The sequence below is a fragment of the Lissotriton vulgaris genome, chromosome 4_1 (assembly GCF_964263255.1).
Source record: "Lissotriton vulgaris chromosome 4_1, aLisVul1.2, whole genome shotgun sequence".
Taxonomy (NCBI): domain Eukaryota; kingdom Metazoa; phylum Chordata; class Amphibia; order Caudata; family Salamandridae; genus Lissotriton; species Lissotriton vulgaris.
In genome coordinates this window covers 2047427051-2047443472 of record NC_141691.1, presented here as the reverse complement: position 1 = coordinate 2047443472, position 16422 = coordinate 2047427051, and the positions used below count along the sequence as shown (strand labels likewise).

General features: G+C 39.4%; 2 protein-coding genes across 2 annotated transcripts in view; both read right to left on the bottom strand.

Annotated features, from left to right (window-relative positions):
- The window catches only part of LOC147724935 (uncharacterized), a 1961814-nt gene that overhangs the window by 84860 nt on the left and 1860532 nt on the right, over positions 1 to 16422 (bottom strand). The window lies entirely within an intron of this gene.
- On the bottom strand, positions 5142 to 14615 carry LOC147724937 (uncharacterized). Its single transcript, XM_086966433.1, has 4 exons — positions 14578 to 14615; positions 7657 to 8094; positions 6931 to 7146; positions 5142 to 5499 (listed from the first exon to the last, which is right to left on the bottom strand). The coding sequence occupies exons 2-4, from the start codon at positions 8092 to 8094 to the stop codon at positions 5215 to 5217; spliced, it is 939 nt and encodes a 312-aa protein (XP_086822559.1). The 5' UTR covers positions 14578 to 14615; the 3' UTR covers positions 5142 to 5214.

Here is a 16422-nt window from a genome sequence, read left to right as displayed (position 1 = left end):
GTTGAGTGAAGGTGAGGGTGAGGTGTTGAAGGTGATTGAGGGTGAGGGTGAGGTGTTGAGGGTGAGTGAGGATGAGTGATTGTGAGGGTGAGTGAGGGAGGGTCATTGAGGGTGAGGTGTTGAGGGTGAGTGGGGGATGTGTTGAGAGTGACTGAGGGTGAGGTGTTAAGGGTGAGTGAGTGTGAGGTGTTGAGGGTGAGTGAGGATGAGTGAGGGTGAGTGAGGTGTTAAGGATGAGGTGTTGAGGGTGAGTGAGGGTGATGTTGAGTGTAGATGAGGGTGATGTGTTGAGTGTGAGTGAGGGGTAGGGTAAGGTGTTGTGGATGAGTGAGGGTAAGGTGTTGAGGGTGAGTGAAGGTAAGGTGTTGAGTGTGAGTGAGGGTGAGGGGTGAATGAGTTTTTGAGGGTGAGTCATGTTGAGGGTGAGTTAGTGTTAAGGGATGATGGTGTGAGGGTGAAGGTGAATGATGGTGGGCGAGTGTGAGTGTGTGAGACTTATTGAGAATGTGTGTGGGTGTGTGAGGATGTGTTATTGTTTGTGAGGGCGGGTGTGTGTGAGGGTGGGGGTGTGTGAGTGTGGGAGCATGTGAGGGTGTGTTTTTGTGGTCATGAAGGTGAGTGTGGGTGGGTGAGGGTGAATGTGGGCGAGGTGTTCAGTGAGAGTGAGCGTGAGTGAAGTTGAGGGTGATAGTGAGTGTAGGTGAGTGTGAAGTGTTGAGGGTGAGTGAGGGTGAGGGTAAGGTGTTGTGGGTGAGTGAGGGTGAGGTGTTGTGGGCGAGTGAGCGTGATGTGTTGAGGGTGATTGAGGTTGAGGGTGATTGCGGGTGAGATGTTGAGGGTGAGTGTGTCTGACTGAGGTTGAGGCCTTGATGTTGAGTGAGGGTGAGTGATGGTGAGGTTGAGTGAGGGTGTGTAATTGTTGTTGAGGTGTTGAGGGTGAAGTTAGTGAGGGTGAGTTGTTGAGGGTGAGGATCTGAGGATGAATGAGGGTGAGGTGTTGAGGGTGAGTGAGGGTGAGGTAGTGAGGTCGCACTCTGCTGTTTATTTTTTCTCAGACTTGGCTTTTGCTTGTTTTTTTTGGACCCGTATGTGACTTGTTTTGCTGCTATGCATTTTTTTTTGTTTGTTGATTGTTGTAGTTAAAATTATTATGTATGCACTGTTTCTGTTCTCTTTGTGCTTTTGTTTTTTCTATTTTCTAAATTTCAGTGAATTAGCTGCTACGATCGACAGGTAATGACAATTTTATTTTCATATTCTTAAAGAGTGTATTTGTGATTTCTTATCCTTTTGTTTATGAATTTGCTTATTGTGAAGGTAATGTTATTATTGTTTTAGGTCTTGTTTTGCTCGCATTTACCTTCTGTCTGTCTCCTTTCAGTAGAGTGTGTTTTGGATTTTATCAATGGCTGCTATTTCGGTTTATTTGTTGCCATGGATTGAGTTCCGTTTTGCCGTACGTGTTTTTCGGTCGCACTTGGCTTGTGTTTAGTAATTTTCTTTTCCACGGCATCCCTGAAGTCCATTACTGCAGCACGCAGCAATCGCACATTATTAACATTCGGCACCCCCACAGTACGATTGAGCAATATCAGATCATCACTCTTGCCCACTAGAGCCGTATTTAGCACACCCCCAGTGTCATTTAGATATAGTACTGCAGTACTGTACAGCAGCAAAGCATGCTTGTTTTGCTGTAATTGTGTGTGCAACGTAAAGAAAGTTGGCCTAAAGCGTGGACTTCCGGCTGGTGGTGTGTGTGACTGTTGAAAGCGTGGACTGATGCCTGTTTGTGTGCGTGTATGCATGGTGAATGCATGCACTGATGACTGATGTGTGTGTACGCCTGGTGAAAGTGCCCATTGCTATCTATTGGTGTGTGTGCCTGTTAAAAGCGCACATTTTTTGATTGTATGACATTTGCCTGCTGAGTAATGCTGTAGTGGTAATGAGTGGTGCTGTGGTGGTAAATGTTTGTGTGTAGTTGTAGTGTGATAGTGTGTTCTTGTTGAATGATGCTGTTTCGGTGGTGTAGAGTGATGTTGGTGTGTTGCTGAGTGATGTTAGTGTGGTGCTTAGTAATGGTGTTGTTGTGATGTGTTGTTCTGTGCTAGTGATGAGTGATGCTGTGTTGGTGTTTAATAATTACCAGCACAGCATAACTCAGCACCACAACAGTTGCAATTCTCCCAACAATGGCATCACTGATGTCCACGAATGCAACACGCAGCAATACCACTTTATCATTCAGCACCCCCACAGTACCATTGAGCAACAATACAGCATCACTCTGCACCACCACAGCCCTATTTATCTCACGAACAGTCTCATTCATACATACTACAGCAGTACTGATGACCGTTGTGTATGTAGGCCTGGTGAAAGAGTCCATTGATAGCTGTGTGTGTGTGTGCTTCTTAAAAGCGTCCTTTTTTTTATTGTATGACGTTTGTCTGGTGAGTAATGCTGTAGTGGTGATGATTGTTGCTGTTGTGGTAACAGGTTGTGTGTAGTTGTAGTGTAATAGTGTGTTGTTGTTGAATGATGCTGTTGTGGTGGTGCAGAGTGATGTTGGTGTGTTGCTGAGTGATGTTAGTGTGGTGCTTAGTAATGCTGTTGTTGTGATGTGTTGTTCTGTGCTAGTGATGAGTGGTGCAGTGTTGGTGTTTAATAATTACCAGCACAGCATAACTCAGCACCGCAACAGTTGCACTTCTCCCAACAACGCCATCACTGATGTCCACGAATGCAACACGCAGCAATACCACTTTATCTTTCTGCACCCCCACAGTAACATTGAGCAACAACACAGCATCACCCTGCACTACCACATCTGTATTTCGGACACCAACAGTCTCATTGATACATACTACTGCAGTACTGATGACTGTTATGTGTGTATGCCTGGTGAAAGTGCCTATTGATAGCTGTTGTTGTGTGTGTGACTGTTAAAAGCGTTCATGTTTTTATTGTATGACCTTTGTCTGCTGAGTTATGCTGTAGTGGTGATGAGTGGTGCTGTGGTGGTAAGTGTTTGTGTGTCGTTGTAGTGTGATAGTGTGTTGATGGTGAGTGAGGGTGAGGTGTTGAGGGTGAGTGGCTGATGGTGTGAGGGTGACGGTGTGAGGGTGAGGGTGAGTGATTGTTGGCGAGGGTGAGGCTATGAGTCTTATTGAGAACATGAGTGGGTGTGCGAGGATGTGTGAGAGTGTGTGAGTGTGGATGTGTGTGAGGGTGGGGGTGTGTGAGCGTGTGGGCATGTGAGTGTGTGGTAGAGGTCATGAGGTTGAGTGAGGGTGAGTGAGGGTGAGGTGTTGAGGCTGAGGGTGAGGGGCTGAGGGTGAGTGTGGGTGAGGCGTTGAGGCTGAGTGAGGGTGAGGTGTTGAGGGTGATTGAGGATGAGTGAGAGTGAGGGTGAGTGAGGTGTTAAGGGTGAGGTGTTGAGGGTGAGTGAAGTGTTGCTGTGGTGTTAAGTGTTTGTGTGTTGTTGTAGTGTGATAGTGTGTTGAGGGTGAGTGAGTATGAGGCAGAGTGAGGGTGAGGTGTTGAAGTTTAGGTGTTGAGGGTGAGTGAGGGTGAGTGAGGGTGAGTGAGGGTGAGGTGTTGAGGGTGAGTGATGTTGAGGAATTGAAGGTGAGTGAAGGTGAGGTGTTGAGGGTGAGTGAGGGTGAGGTGTTGAGGGTGAGTGAGGGTGAGGGGTTGAGGCTGAGGGTGAGGGGCTGAGGGTGAGTGTGGGTGAGGCGTTGAGGGTGAGTGATGGTGAGGTGTTGAGGGTGATTGAGGGTGAGGTGTTGAGGGTGAGTGAGGGTGAGGGGTTGAGGCTGAGGGTGAGGGGCTGAGGGTGAGTGTGGGTGAGGCGTTGAGGGTGAGTGATGGTGAGGTGTTGAGGGTGATTGAGGATGAGTGAGAGTGAGGGTGAGGTGTTTAAGTTTAGGTGTTGAGGGTGAGTGAGAGTGAGTGAGGATGAGTGAGGGTGAGGTGTTGAGGGTGAGTGATGTTGAGGAATTGAAAGTGAGTGAAGGTGAGGGGCTGAGGGTGAGTGAGGTGTTGAGGGTGAGGTGTTGAGGTTGATTGAGGATGAGTGAGAGTGAGGGTGAGTGATGTGTTGAGGGTGAGGTGTTGAGGGTGAGTGAGGGTGAGGTGTTGAGGGTGAGTGAGGGTGAGGGGTTGAGGCTGAGGGTGAGGGGCTGAGGGTGAGTGTGGGTGAGGCGTTGAGGGTGAGTGATGGTGAGGTGTTGAGGGTGAGTGAGGGTGAGGTGTTGAGGGTGAGTGAGGGTGAGGGGTTGAGGCTGAGGGTGAGGGGCTGAGGGTGAGTGTGGGTGAGGCGTTGAGGGTGAGTGATGGTGAGGTGTTGAGGGTGATTGAGGATGAGTGAGAGTGAGGGTGAGTGAGGTGTTAAGGGTGAGGTGTTGAGGGTGAGTGAAGTGTTGCTGTGGTGGTAAGTGTTTTTGTGTGGCTGTAGTGTGATAGTGTGTTGACGGTGAGTGAGGGTGAGGTGTTGAGGGTGAGGTAGTGAGGGTGAGTGAGGATGAGTGAGGGTGAGGTGTTGAGTGTGCAGTGTGGGTGTATGGCTATTGAAAGCGTGCATTGATAGCTGTTGGTGTGTGTTCTTGGTGAAAGCGTACATGTTCTGTTTGTGTGACGTTTGTCTGCTGAATAATGGTGTTGTTGTTATGAGTGGTGCTGTGTCGTTGTAGAGTGATAGTTTGTTGATGGTGAATGATGCTGTTGTGGTGGTGGAGAGTGATGCTGGTGTGTTGGTGAGTGATGTTAGTGTGGTGCTGATTAAAGCATTTGTGATGATGAGTGGTGCTGCGTTGTTGATGAGTGGTGCTGTGTTGGTGTTAACTTATTACCACCACAGCATGAATCAGGCCTACAACAGTAGCACTTCTGACAACAGCATCACTGAGCACCAGCAATGCAACACGCAGCAACAGCACATTATCACTCTGGCCCCCCACAGTACTATTGAGCAACCACACAGCATTAGTCTTGTATAGTTATTGTCTTTTTAAAAATGTATCAGCAACAGCTATTGTTCTGTATGTAGTATTGGCACATTGAACATTGTTTGAAAAAAATTTACCCACCCAGAACGAAAAAGACCATGCTACAGTATCTGTTCAAAATATTATCTTTATTTTCACTAAACACAAATCAATAATTATTTATTTTACATTGTCAAAAAATTGTAATTGTGAGGGTTTTAACTTAATCACTTAAATCTTCCTCCGACTTTTCTTTAAGAATTTTAGTAATTTTGCCATTGCAAAATATAACCTCACATGTTTGAGGCAAATAATGAAGTAGTGCTTCACCAATGTCATCCACCTCTTCGTCCAACATAAACCATTGTATAAGTGTTTGATTTTGTACATCCATCGATTGAAAAATATCTGTGTTGGTTATTTTTGTTGTTAAGGTGCTCCAATCTCCGTTTGTGCTTTCCACGCCATATATTTCGACGTCAATATTATCTTGTGGTGGTGTTGTTACCTGTTGTAGTAAATAAAAACATAGTTATATTTTTTTCCCCAAAAAGGTTACAGTGTGTCTCAGAGAGAGTGTTGTACAGAGGCAGTTGTACAGAGGCAGTTGTAGAGAGAGGCAGTTGTAGAGGGAGGCATTGTAGAGAGAGGCAGTTGTAGAGAGAGGCAGTTGGAGAGAGAGGCTGCTGCAGAGAGGCAGTTTTAGAGAGAGGCAGATGTAGAGAGAGGCAGATGTAGAGAGAGGCTGCTGTAGAGAGAGGCTGCTGTAGAGAGAGGCAGCTGTAGAGAGAGGCTGCTGTAGAGAGAGGCTTCTGTACAGAGAGGCTGCTGTACAGAGAGGCTGCTGTACAGGGAGTCTGCTGTACAGAGAGGCTGCTGTACAGGGAGTCTGCTGTACAGAGAGGATGCTGTAGAGAGAGGCAGTTGTAGAGAGAGGCAGTTGTAGAGAGAGGCAGTTGTAGAGAGAGGCAGTTGTAGAGAGAGGCAGTTGTAGAGCGAGGCAGTTGTATAGCGAGGCAGTTGTAGAGCGAGGCAGTTGTAGAGAGAGCGTGTTGTAGAGCGAGCGTGTTGTAGAGAGAGCGTGTTGTAGAGAGAGCGTGTTGTAGAGAGAGCGTGTTGTAGAGAGAGCGTGTTGTAGAGAGAGCGTGTTGTAGAGAGAGCGTGTTGTAGAGAGAGCGTGTTGTAGAGAGAGCGTGTTGTAGAGAGAGGGTGTTGTAGAGAGAGGGTGTTGATGAGAGAGGGTGTTGATGAGAGAGGGTGTTGATGAGAGAGGGTGTTGATGAGAGAGGGTGTTGTAGAGAGAGCGTGTTGTAGAGAGAGGGTGTTGTAGAGAGAGGGTGTTGTAGAGAGAAATTGTTGTAGAGAGAGCGTGTTGTATAGAGAGTGTGTTGTATAGAGAGCGTGTTGATGAAAGAGCGTGTTGATGAGAGAGCGTGTTGTAGAGAGAGCGTGTTGTAGAGAGAGCGTGTTGTAGAGAGAGCGTGTTGTAGAGAGGGTGTTGTAGAGAGAGAGTGTTGATGAGAGAGCGTGTTGTAGAGAGAGCGTGTTGTAGAGAGAGCGTGTTGTAGAGAGAGGGTGTTGTAGAGAGAGGGTGTTGTAGAGAGAGGGTGTTGTAGAGAGAGCGTGTTGTAGAGAGAGCGTGTTGTAGAGAGAGCGTGTTGATGAGAGAGGGTGTTGATGAGAGAGCGTGTTGTAGAGAGAGCGTGTTGTAGAGAGAGCGTGTTGTAGAGAGAGGGTGTTGTAGAGAGAGGGTGTTGTAGAGAGAGGGTGTTGTAGAGAGACGGTGTTGTAGAGAGAGGGTGTTGTAGAGATAGGCTCTTTTTAGAGAGAGGCTGTTTTAGAGAGAGAGTGGAGAGAGTGTTGTAGAGAGAGCGTGAGTGTGTGTCTGTGTGTTGAAGTGATAGAGTAAGGGGAGCGTGAGAGAGCGTGTGTTCCTTACTTTTAATTTGCTGTGCCTTGTCGTGTTCAATATTTTCTGTCCATTAAATTCATGTACTGTGACATGAGTTAACATGACATATTCTCCAATGTTTATTGAGAAATCAGTAGCCTCTCTCCATAATGTGACTTTTATGTCATCAGTGGCATCTTTTAATGTAATTGATTTTATTGCCGTATGTTGTCCATTAATGAGTACAAGTTTACTTTCCTCTTCCTAAAAAGAAATAATAGTGTTCAAAATGTAAAAGCACAGAAGTGAAACATAATAATTTTCCAAGCATTGAAGACATAATTATTAAGGGCTATTGCTCTTTTCCAATGTACGGTGTTGTTCCCAAGTATGTTAAAAAATCTTTAACTCTGATGTCTCAGTTTGGCGCTCTTCTTAAAACACCTATCAACTTTACTTTTAGAAATGCAGTGTATCTTTAGCTCACCTATTTACACATTGTTAATTCTTCTTATTTGGCTGCTGTACAGATCATTTATGATCGATATGACCCCTCAGAAACATACCACCATATGTAATGTGTTACAGAGACCACACACAGAACTGCAGCCACTCTAAATGAAAGAACATGTAAGCATCAAATAGTACACATACACACAAAGACACACACACTGATAAAGGGAAAATAAATATTGTCAATGGCATAGACAACACGACACACACAAACGGACAGCTCAAGCAGCGAGACCAACAGTAGAAATCACCACAACTTACTTCTGAAATGGTCCCACACACTGTCATAAGACTTCTCAAAGATGCCCGCTTTATTTCTTTTATTGGCGAAGCAGATGGTGCAGGAGGCTGCAAAATGTTTTCCGCTTCTTGAATTAGTTCTTGAGTTATAGTCATTGCTGGAAATTTTGTTACTTTTGTTTGCTTAGTAATCAGAATTGTGTTGTTTTTAATTATAAAATTGCGTATAAGTAGTCCACAAGTTTTTTGTGTCTGCTGATATAAAGTTTCCTGGTAGCACGTAGCTTTGATTGTTCCAGTTTTGTCTGCCAGAGCCAAATGAAAAAGTACTTTATTTTCTTGTTTTGCGTTTTTGTAATTAGTTTTGCTTGAGCACTTGATCACATTAACTCTTATGGGTTTTTCATATGGCTTGTTGTCATTTGTGGTAATGTTAGCGATTTCTTCAATAGTCAACATCTGAAATAGAAATATAAGTTACAACAAATGTTAAATACAAATCCATAGTGCTTTATGATCACTGTAATAGCATTCTAATATACCATAACTTTGAAGTATGTAATTGGTATATATATGATCTAAGATAGATTGGTAGTCTGTTGTGTAAGTATCTATAAGTTGTGTACATTGCAACTTACTCTCAAAGAACCCAATGAGTTTGTTAGTTTGTGAATTGCTTTGAGAGACATCCACATTGAAATCTCCCATAATGATGAATTTGTGTGCTGGATAAAAATTAGTGATACTGGTAATAATTTCTAAAAGATCTGTAATAAGTTTCTGTGGTGGTTTGTAGACTATAATAATAAGGTAATCTGTGTCCTGAATCTGTAATGTAAAATGTAAAATGTCTATCCCTTGGTGTGTTTCATAAATAGGTAATATCCTAAGCTCTTTCTTGTAGTAGAGTATCATCCCATGGTTAGTGTTGTATGTATGAAATTTATCAAATATCATGTGATCATATTGTTCTACATAAAAATCATTTGCAGTTGAGTTCCTTGTTGTGTTGATCTCAGTTAAGCAAATAATGTCTGCTTGCATTATGTTACTATCAGCTATCATTGATGTGAAATGCTTCTGAAGTGATCGTATATTGTGTGTTATAATATTGAAATGTGTTTTGTATGTATCTAATTGTGGTATTGTGATTTCAAGTTGCATTTCGGTCCTTAATCTTTCCATTTCCTCATTAACTTTTGGGTGTACTATAATTTTAGTATCATCAAAATTCTTCACGTATATGTTCTGTATACATTTAGCTCTGCTTATAGCAACATAATGTAAGTGATGAATTTTGCTATTATTAAAGTGTATATAAAGTGGCTCAATAGTGTCCCCTTGTGTGCGATGTATAGTACGTGCGGATGCTTGTCGTAAAGGAAATTGTTTGCGTATAACAGTAATAAATTTCTTAGTGTATTGAAAATGTCTAGCTATAGCATGTATTGGTGTCCATGACTTTTCTATTTGTGAATGATATAAATGCTTATATTCTTGCCTTGCTTTTTGCCCAACACTAATATTGTCAAATGATACCCAGACTAGAAATGGAGTATTGTTAATAATGTCAACAAATTGGACTATACCAGTTGCGCCATTTGTTAAACCATCATTTACATCCACATTGCAAGTTAAATCATAACGGAGCTGTAAAGCAATGTGTAATGTATGTGCAAGTCCCATAGTTTTTGTTGGATCCTTAGGCAATTGCTTTATTATAGTTTTTTTGACATTTTCTGAAACATCAGAACTCACAGTATCGTTAGCTACTATTATATACACTGGATAATCCTTGCTATGTTTATCCAAAACAATTCTGTTCATTTCATTACCTTCAACATTTGTAGACATAATGTATGGGATTGTTTCTAAGAGACTCTCATCAGGTGGCATTTCTCTTTGCTTAATTATTAGAATATCTTCTTTAGTATGCTTCCCTTCTCTTAATCTGTTTAGTAGTTCTGCAAATTGTAGATCTTCTTTTTGACGCATAATCTTCGTTAATTCAAAGAGTTTAAAATGTTCTTTCCATAAATTAATACTTAAAGGGCCATACAAATTATTAGAATCCTGAAAAATGTATCTGTCACAAACAGGTTTCAATTGGTAGAAGTCACCAATAGCTATAATAGAAACTCCTCCAAATGGTTCATTTGACGACTTTATTTCTTGTAGTCTGTTATGTATAAAATTAAACATTTTTTGACCCACCATCGAAATTTCATCTATAATCAGAACTTTAACATGCATCATTTGCATTTGAAGTGAAGTTCTATTTTCATGACTTAGTGGTTTATAATTAAAACTTTGTGAGACAGGAATTTTGAAAGTACTATGCAATGTTTGGCCTTGAATATTATGTGCTGCTTTGCCTGTTGGAGCAGTAAGTAAGACATGTATATTATCTGGATTTTCCCCTGCCTTTGTATTATAGTAGCGTAGTAATGTTTGATGTAGTGCAGTTATTAGAAAGCTTTTACCAACACCAGCCCCTCCAGTGCAGAAAGTATAGCATGGAGTACTTTTCGTTTTTAACAAATTCAAGTGATGGTAAACAAAATTGAGTTGTTGAGCAGTTAAGTTGTGCATTATCTGTTTGTATTTATCATCAGGTAGAATGGAGTTAGTTAAGCTTGTTTCTTCAGTTATTGTTCTAATTCCTAAATCTAATGACAAATCATATAGATGTTGATTTTCTTTATTATTCCCTTCATCACCTACATTTTCTGTTGGTATTAATTGTGGTGATAGAGGAGGGGATAGAATATTTTCATTCGACTCTTCATTCGTAATATTTGTAACTTCACCGTGATTATGGTTATATATTTTAACTTGTGAATCAACTACCTTTTTTACTATTAGATACCTTTCAAAGTAAGTATCCTTGTTAGCTATAATTTTATGTTCTTCTCTCCATGGATAGTGCAACATTAATAGTTCTCTATAATATTCTTCTGGCTCTTTGTCTTTGTTAAATCTGCGAAAGCGTATCATTTTTCGCCGTTTGCGCTTACTTAAAGCATACTTGCTATTTATATTCTGCATACCTACATCCTCCTCTGTACATTCTATTTCAATTTCTTCCTCATCTGAGCTGTAAAAGTTTCTTTCAGCAAGTAAATCTTCGGAGTCATTAATTTCTCTGGTATATTTTTTTTTGCTGGAGTAATTAAAATTTGAGGCATAATCAGCTAAAGTACACATTTCTAATGTTTTGGGTCTCTTGCAGTACTTAGCAATAATATTTTCACATTGAATGTCAGTCGAATTTTCTGGCAATGAATTAATAGTTTCCATATCGCGCATTAAATAAGTTCTTTTTTCTGGTGGGCTAGTATTAATAAATACAAATGCCCGTGAACTTTTCCGTAATGGTATCTGAAGAATGAGATATGCTGCTTCTTGAGCACTAATTTCTGTGCAATTGAGGAATGTGTTCCCTATGTGTTTAAGTTGTTCTTTGACATTACTATTGTTTTTCACTTCTTTAGCCGCTTGTGCAATAAGTTTGCTAATTCCTCTTTGCGATTTGCTAATATATGAAATAATATAGACTGCACAAGCATAAGCATCTAGTACAAACTGCAAGTCTATGTTTGCTCGCCAAGCTTTTAAAATCGTACTATTGTAGTTATTAATGAAGCATTCATCTGGTGTTCTTTTTAAAAAAATTGTTGGCTTTTCTAAACTAGTTTGTATCGAAGTGATATATTCTTTATTATCCATCTTAATAACACCTAAGAAATCATCAAAAGAAAGTGTGCTAAAAGTAGCATCATTCATAGCTTCATGGATACGTTTTAGATTATCTTTCCATTGCCTATCTGTGCCTTCAAGTGTCAATGGCTCTAATATGAGAGTTTTTGACATAGGATATTTTGGGTATTGATATTTACATGTTCTTTTTTCTTTGCGGCGGCAATTTTTAGCGTGCCCATGCCTTTGTAAATTTATTAAAGGCTGTAAAACAGTGTCATGTGACTTATTACATTGAATATATTGCTCAATAAACTCATTGACATCTTCTAATGGCGACACACCATAGAGGGGTGCATTTTTTACCCATAGTAATGCATGTATATGTGGAGAACCTCTCTGTTGGAATTCTACTCTGTAAAAGTAGTCAACTATTTCCCCAATTGGATTTGTCCCGTTCATCAAAACACAATTAAACAATTTCCTCACTTGATAGTCAAACTGTCTAGCACATGTAATAGGATCTTCTTGTATTAATCGACATTTAGTTTCCCAAGACATGTTATTGAATTCCTCTTCTGTGCATTCATTTAAGTTTTTAACTCTCAATAATATATTTATTAAATGGTGCCATTTTGTTTCAGCAGCAGATAAAGTCAAGAAAAAAGTTGGTATTCCAAGTTGTCTTATCATAGCAAAAAGATCTCTTTTACAACTTTCCCAATAAGGAGGTGAACTGCGTATAGTTTTCAAAACTTTATAACCTTCATTAAACTGGAACAAATTTTCAATATTATATTTTATATCTTTAGCAGTAATATTCTTACCATCTGTATATTTTTTCCGTATGGAAATATTAATTTTCCCTTGAATTTGCTTAATATGTAATTTTTTAAGTTTAAAGAAAACATTAGTCATACTTTTAGCTACTCTTCTATCATGACTTCTTAATTCCCATTGGCAAATAGTACTATAATGTACCGGTATATGTCTTTCCTTATTGTTTGGCCTTCGTTCTCCACAATAAATTGTAGGGAAAGCCAAAAATTCTGAATCTTTATCCTCATATAAACCTCTTGGTGTATTATATTCAGCTGGAGCTAAACTTAAAACATTTACCCTATTTGAGGTAATTGTTTCATTTGTTAACATAGTATCTAAATTTCCAGCTTCCATGTTCTCAGATGTATCTGAAGAATAGCTTGTGTCGGAATTATCATTTACATTGTTGATTTCTGGAGGTATATACTGCCATTCGGGGTTAATTGTCACACCATATTCATTAAACATGACACTATTGGTTGCTAGCCATGTTGCTGCCTTTTTAACTGTGTTTGGGCGAATATTTTCATAATGCGTGTGCGATCTATACATTAGTTTCCTTTTTAATTTTACTGGGATGGTCATGGCATCATTCATTTGCCTTGGTAAAATTGTAACTGTTGTCATTACATCTGCAGGTACATTAACAACAGCACCTGATAATGATTTTTGAAATCCGCGTGGTAAACTACGAATTTGTAAAAAAGGTATCCTCGGAGAAACTAATCTTTCTTCTAAATCGTATAATTCTAATTCAATTGGTACATTTGGAAATGACATGCCATTTAGGACTGAACATGGTGGTATTTTATCTTTTCTGATGTAAGCATAGCAAGTCATACAAATTAAATTTGTTTTCTTGCTACTAATGTTACACCTTTTAAACATTTCTGTTTCACAAACAGTGCGAGTATTTTTAATTGTTTGTTTATGCCACAACTGGTTGCAAATCGTACAAACATACTCTGGTCCATGCAATATTTCACGATGGAATTTATTAATAATTAAATGGATTTGTTTATTACCTTTGCGTTTTTCTCCCACCGTTAACATTACATTTGTTGTGTTTTTTTCAACACCTTTATTTCCAAGATTGTCAATGGGTCCTTGTGCATCACTTCTATTTTTCCTTTTTTTCAGACTATGTTCTGAAAGGCTAAAGTAATCAAAGTTGATTTGACAGTGTTTATTTGTCTCCAGAATAGAAGTACTTGTTTGTAGCAATTGAGTTTCCTTACTAGTATTGCTATTATTCACCTTACTTTGAGTTGCTAAAGCGTCCATAGAAAGTAAACTCGCTTTATTTGCTTTTCTTTTTCGTCCCAGAGGTAAACTTCCAGTTGGTCTGTTTGGTTGAAGTACTTTATTCCCAACATTGTCAATTGTTCCTAGTGCAACAGTAGTATTTTCACTATTTTTTGCACTATGTTCAGAAAGTGTCAAGTTTCCTTTTTTTATTAGAGACTGTTTGTTTGTCCCCATAATAGAAATACTTGTTCCTGCCAAATGATTTTTCTTACTCGTATTTCTAATACTGCAATTACTTACAGTACCTAAAGGCTCGGAAGAAAGCAAACTCCCTTCAAAAATAGAATTGTCAATAACTTGAGTAGTATGTCCAAAGATGTTAGTAACTGGAGTTAAAAGACTATTTTTCTTGTGCACTCGAAGTGCTCTTTGGAATGTTTGCTTCAAAATTTCTTTTACATCTATTGGTGTTAATTCAAATGGTATGCAATCCTGCGGAGAATTTCTAAATTTTTTGGCTAGATTAATTACATATTCCATAAGTGCTTCAAAAGTTGGAAATTCTAGAGTTACACAGGTTCCATTTGAATGTGGCATGCCTTCATTGTCCCTGCTATGTGAATCAAATACATAGTATGTTTGGCTATTTTTAAAAATAGAAATGACATATACACTCATACAAAGTAGTACCCCACAGTACTTCGAAATCCCTAAATGCAATGCACTGTTAATATCTGGATAGTTTTCATCAAAACGTTTAAGGACATTACCATAGAAAGGGTTGCGTAGAGTAAGTGAATAAAACCTATTATTGTGCTCTATATATTTTGGCAAATCATCAGGATGCATAAGTGTTTCATTGTTAAAAGAATGCATTTGTAGATACAAAGCATCTCCAAGGTCCATGATATAATGTAGATCGTTGGAGTTCCATGTATTAACTGGTTTGCATACATTGTGCAAAATAGCAAAAGTACTATTTGGTAAGCATTGCTTCCCTTTAGATGTACTATTAAATCTTGTATTGCCTTGATGGTAACTGGCTTTTAAACATCTATGCATGGTTTTTTGTACTCCCTTTACTTTATCCCTCTAAAGTCTATTCACAGAAGTAAGTCAAATTACTTATGTAATAACTATTTATAGTTGTTTCCAACCAAGAATATTATTTACCTTGATTTGTGGGTGATTGTACCTCAATGGATGAATCTGAAATAAGAGTAATATGAATTGTCAGAATATTATTTACATGAAATGACACGTCAAATCCTAAACAAAAACAGGAAATGCAATAGTAGTTTGTAAAGTTAGTATACTTTTGTGTGAGAGTGTGACAGAGGGCATGATAATAGATTGTGTGTGTGTGTGTGTGCCTTCTTTTAGTTTTATGAGCAACTTTGTAGTGTGAAAGTGTGTGATGTGTAGAGTGTATGCTTGTTGCCCTGCATACTGAGTACAGTTTGTGAATTAGAGAAAAAATGAATGTAGTGAGATAAACATTTCTATGTTTTGTATGAAATGAGTGTTGATAGAAAATGCTAAGAAGTAGGGTGAAAAATAATGGAAGCATGAAAGTTAGTGAGCCAGTTAAAGTAATTGGTATTTTTTTTGGTAATGTATTATTATGAACACATCATTCTGACAAAGGAAAGTTGTGAGGGAGTATAGTAAGCGGCAAAGTGTGTGCGCTTGGGCATGCGCGAGAAATGATTAATGTGAAAGTGAAATTGATAACTCAGTTTCCCTATAAAATAGTCACTATGAGCATCCTCCACCCCCCAAAAGTAAAGAGTGACAGTATTTTACGTTGTTAGTCCGAATACTTGAGTCTCATAATGCCAGGTAAAAGTGGGAGTCAACTGTTGTAAGAAAGTAGATGAAAGCATCTGCTATTCTAAATAACAATTAGCATGAGGCTTGTTATAGTTGTAAAATAGCAGGAAAAAAACAGTAATGTTAATGTAATAAACGTTCCTGATAAGTAGCAAAGTGTTGTAAGCTTTGTGTGCCAAAGGATGGAGCAGTGGAGTAGCAAGGAAATGTTGTGCAGGGAGGGGACAATATGTATAATTAGTGTGAGCTACATATGCAGAGGTAGGAGTTGACTTTGATAGGCATTCTGTGCATTTATGGGACCTGTGCTGTATTTGAGTAACATATGGTTCGAATTAGTGTCCCCTGTTTGTTACCATAAGGAGGGCTCATCAGAATTGGAAGGGTAGGCTGTGCAGGCATGGCCTTCTTATTTGTACAAAGCATTGGCACTTTAGTATTGAATTAGCAGGTCAAATAGTTCAAGAGATGTGGCAAATGGGTGTGAGATGCCCATACCCGAACAAAATGCCTGAGCATCAGAGTTGGCTCCCGAGTGTGCATGCATTTGACTGTGTGTTGATATGTAGTGTAAATTTTTAGTGATGTGTGGCCAATTTGTGTATGTGTTGTTTTTGTTACTAATTGTTATGCAACTGTGCTTTATAGATGTGGCAAAGTAGTTCGATGTGTGTGTGCCTTAGGAGGACCCAGCGGAATAGGCTCTAGATGTAGTTAAAAAAAATTTGGGAATGAAGGGTGTGCTGTATAATAATAGGTATAGCTGTAGGAATTATAGTCTAAAAAGCCGTGTGTTCAAACAAATTTTTTTAGCTCTAAAAATTCTTAATGTAAATGTTGTGAATTGGTGCAAACTGTATTTTTTATTTAAAAAATGGATGGAATAGTGTAGTATGAAAAATGTGCTGGGCATGTAATGTACCAATGTGCTTTAAATCCCAGTTTCCCATGTTTGTTGTGTAAATTAGCACGACCCAACGTTAGAATGTCCAAATACCAATTGACATGCATGTAATAGATTGCCTAAAAAAATGTGTATTTTCCCAAGAGAGTCTGTGGGCTGGTTGTGCGTGTTGACGTGCGTAAGTAAAAGTCGAAGGTGTGTTTGAAGAACGTGGCGATGAATGAGAGCAAAGCTATGGTGTGCGTGTTTCCATGTAAGAGAGACTGTGAGTGTAGGGGTGT

What these genes read in the sequence shown, in the direction of transcription:
- LOC147724937 (XM_086966433.1), bottom strand. Translation starts at nt 8,094, where the DNA reads ATGTTGACTATTGAAGAAATCGCTAACATTACCACAAATGACAACAAG. An exon ending in TGTGTGGGACCATTTCAGAA is followed by an intron (nt 7,147 to 7,656) that starts GTAAGTTGTGGT and finishes ATTTCTTTTTAG; the next exon opens with GAAGAGGAAAGTAAACTTGT. An exon ending in CAAGGCACAGCAAATTAAAA is followed by an intron (nt 5,500 to 6,930) that starts GTAAGGAACACA and finishes TTACTACAACAG; the next exon opens with GTAACAACACCACCACAAGA.